The sequence below is a fragment of the Palaemon carinicauda genome, chromosome 7 (assembly GCF_036898095.1).
Source record: "Palaemon carinicauda isolate YSFRI2023 chromosome 7, ASM3689809v2, whole genome shotgun sequence".
Taxonomy (NCBI): domain Eukaryota; kingdom Metazoa; phylum Arthropoda; class Malacostraca; order Decapoda; family Palaemonidae; genus Palaemon; species Palaemon carinicauda.
Genome location: NC_090731.1, coordinates 38,724,176 through 38,726,013, shown reverse-complemented (window position 1 = coordinate 38,726,013; position 1,838 = coordinate 38,724,176). Strand labels below are relative to the sequence as shown.

Sequence of the window (1,838 nt, the reverse complement as noted above, 5' to 3'; positions counted from 1 at the left end):
TTCTTATAACACCTAGCTGGATGTGGCACAAAATCCTTTTCGAAAGTTTCATAGTAGTCATACCTATGTATTTGCCGGGGCATCCTCGGACTGGGCATTGGTAAGAGTAGACTATATTTGTCTTCTTCAGAGGATTGTTCTCAGGGGGCGCTGGATTGTTTCTCATGATCAAGCTGTGGGTTTTTTTAGTCTGGTAATAGATGATGAGTTTCACTTTCGTGCTCTCATCAGTAGGTAACACGTTGTTAGTGATGATGTCTTTAATGGCCTTCTCTTCCCGTTGATATTATGCGTGAATGAGGCCTTTGTAGTAAAGCTTGATGTCTCTAGATCCGTTGGTGGGGTTGTCGGACCCCTGGCTGGCACTGTCGGACCTATCTCTAGTGCTGTCGGACCCCTGGCGGGCGCTGTCAGACCCTTCCACCGAAGAGGACCCATACCAATTGTCTATAGCTGTCCTCACTTCACGCTAGACTTGCTTGTTGCTGTAGCCGTTGTTGATGAGGACCTGTGCGGCCCTTTCCAGCTCCTTGTGGGTGACAGTCCATAACTAGTAGTATGACAAGGCCCTGCGTACAAAGGCCTTGATGGTCGAGGCCCTGTAGCGGGCAGGACATTCACTTTCGCCATTTAAACACATGCCGAGATTTGTGGACTTAGTGTAGACGGTGGTCTGGAATCCCTCGTTGGTGGAAGAAATCAAGACATCCAGGAACGGGAGGCTGTTGTCGACGCTGTTCTCAAGGGTGAAGTGGAGGATGCTGTTGTCCTCAAAGGTCCTCCTTAGGTTCTCGAAGGCTTGGGTGGAAGTAGCTTTGACGAAAGTGTCGTCAATATAACGGAAATAAGCGAGGGGGCACTCGAGTTGGGAGAATACCCTCTCCTCTACTACTCCCATGTAGAAGTTAGCAAAGAGTACACCCAAGGACGAGACCATTGCCACGGCATTCTTTTGCAAGTACACGTGCCCACGGTGAGTAGTAAAGGGGGTCCTCTTAGTGCAGATGGCAAGGAGGGTCCGAAGAGCTTGCTCTGGGATATTCAATTCGAGAGTCGCCTCGTCCCTGTAGACTCTATCGGCGATAAGGTCGATGGTTTCGTCAACAGGGACATTAGTGAACAAAGATTCAACATATATCGATGTTATGACCCCCTCGCCGCGGACATCCTTGATCCTCTCTAGGAATTCGGCAGAGGAGGCCACACAGTGGCGGGATGAGGATGCCAATAAAGACATCATCACTAACAACGTGTCACCTACTGATGAGAGCACGAAAGTGAAACTCATCATCTATTACCAGACTGAAAAAAAAACCACAGCTTGATCATGAGAAACAACAGAGCGCCCCCTGAGAACTATCCTCTGAAGAATACAAATGTAGTCTACTCTTACCAATGCCCAGTCCGAGGATGCCCCGGCAAATACATAGGTATGACTACTATGAAACTTTCGAAGAGGATTTCGTGCCACATCCAGCTAGGTGCTATAAGAAATCATGCTCTACAGCGACATGACACCCAAATTAGCCGGGCAGACATCGTCACCAATGCCAAAATTATCGGCAGTGCCTCTGACAGCAGGCACCTATGAATATTGGAAGCTCTGTTAATCCAGAACGAGAAACCAGCGTTAAATACGACCCAATAGATGTTCCTCCTACCATCCTGTCGACGTACCAATGTTAGGAGCCAAGAACAAGACACCCAGAGCGATGACAACCCCGATCCTGACACCCCCACAAATGGAGAAATCGTCTGGTTGAATGCCGATTTTGGCGGCGATCATGGTCTGGAATTCCAGTCTGCTGAGCTTAGGAATGCGCTGCCTGACTTTGATC

The 1,838-nt window shown here is 48.7% G+C and overlaps 1 protein-coding gene across 1 annotated transcript; it reads right to left on the bottom strand.

Moving 5' to 3' along the window:
- Positions 1 to 286: 286 nt before the first annotated feature.
- On the bottom strand, positions 287 to 1,288 carry LOC137644251 (uncharacterized). Its single transcript, XM_068377247.1, has 2 exons — positions 724 to 1,288; positions 287 to 417 (listed from the first exon to the last, which is right to left on the bottom strand). Exons 1-2 carry the CDS (start codon positions 1,286 to 1,288, stop codon positions 287 to 289), a joined length of 696 nt encoding a protein of 231 aa, XP_068233348.1.
- Between the last annotated feature and the right edge of the window lie 550 nt (positions 1,289 to 1,838).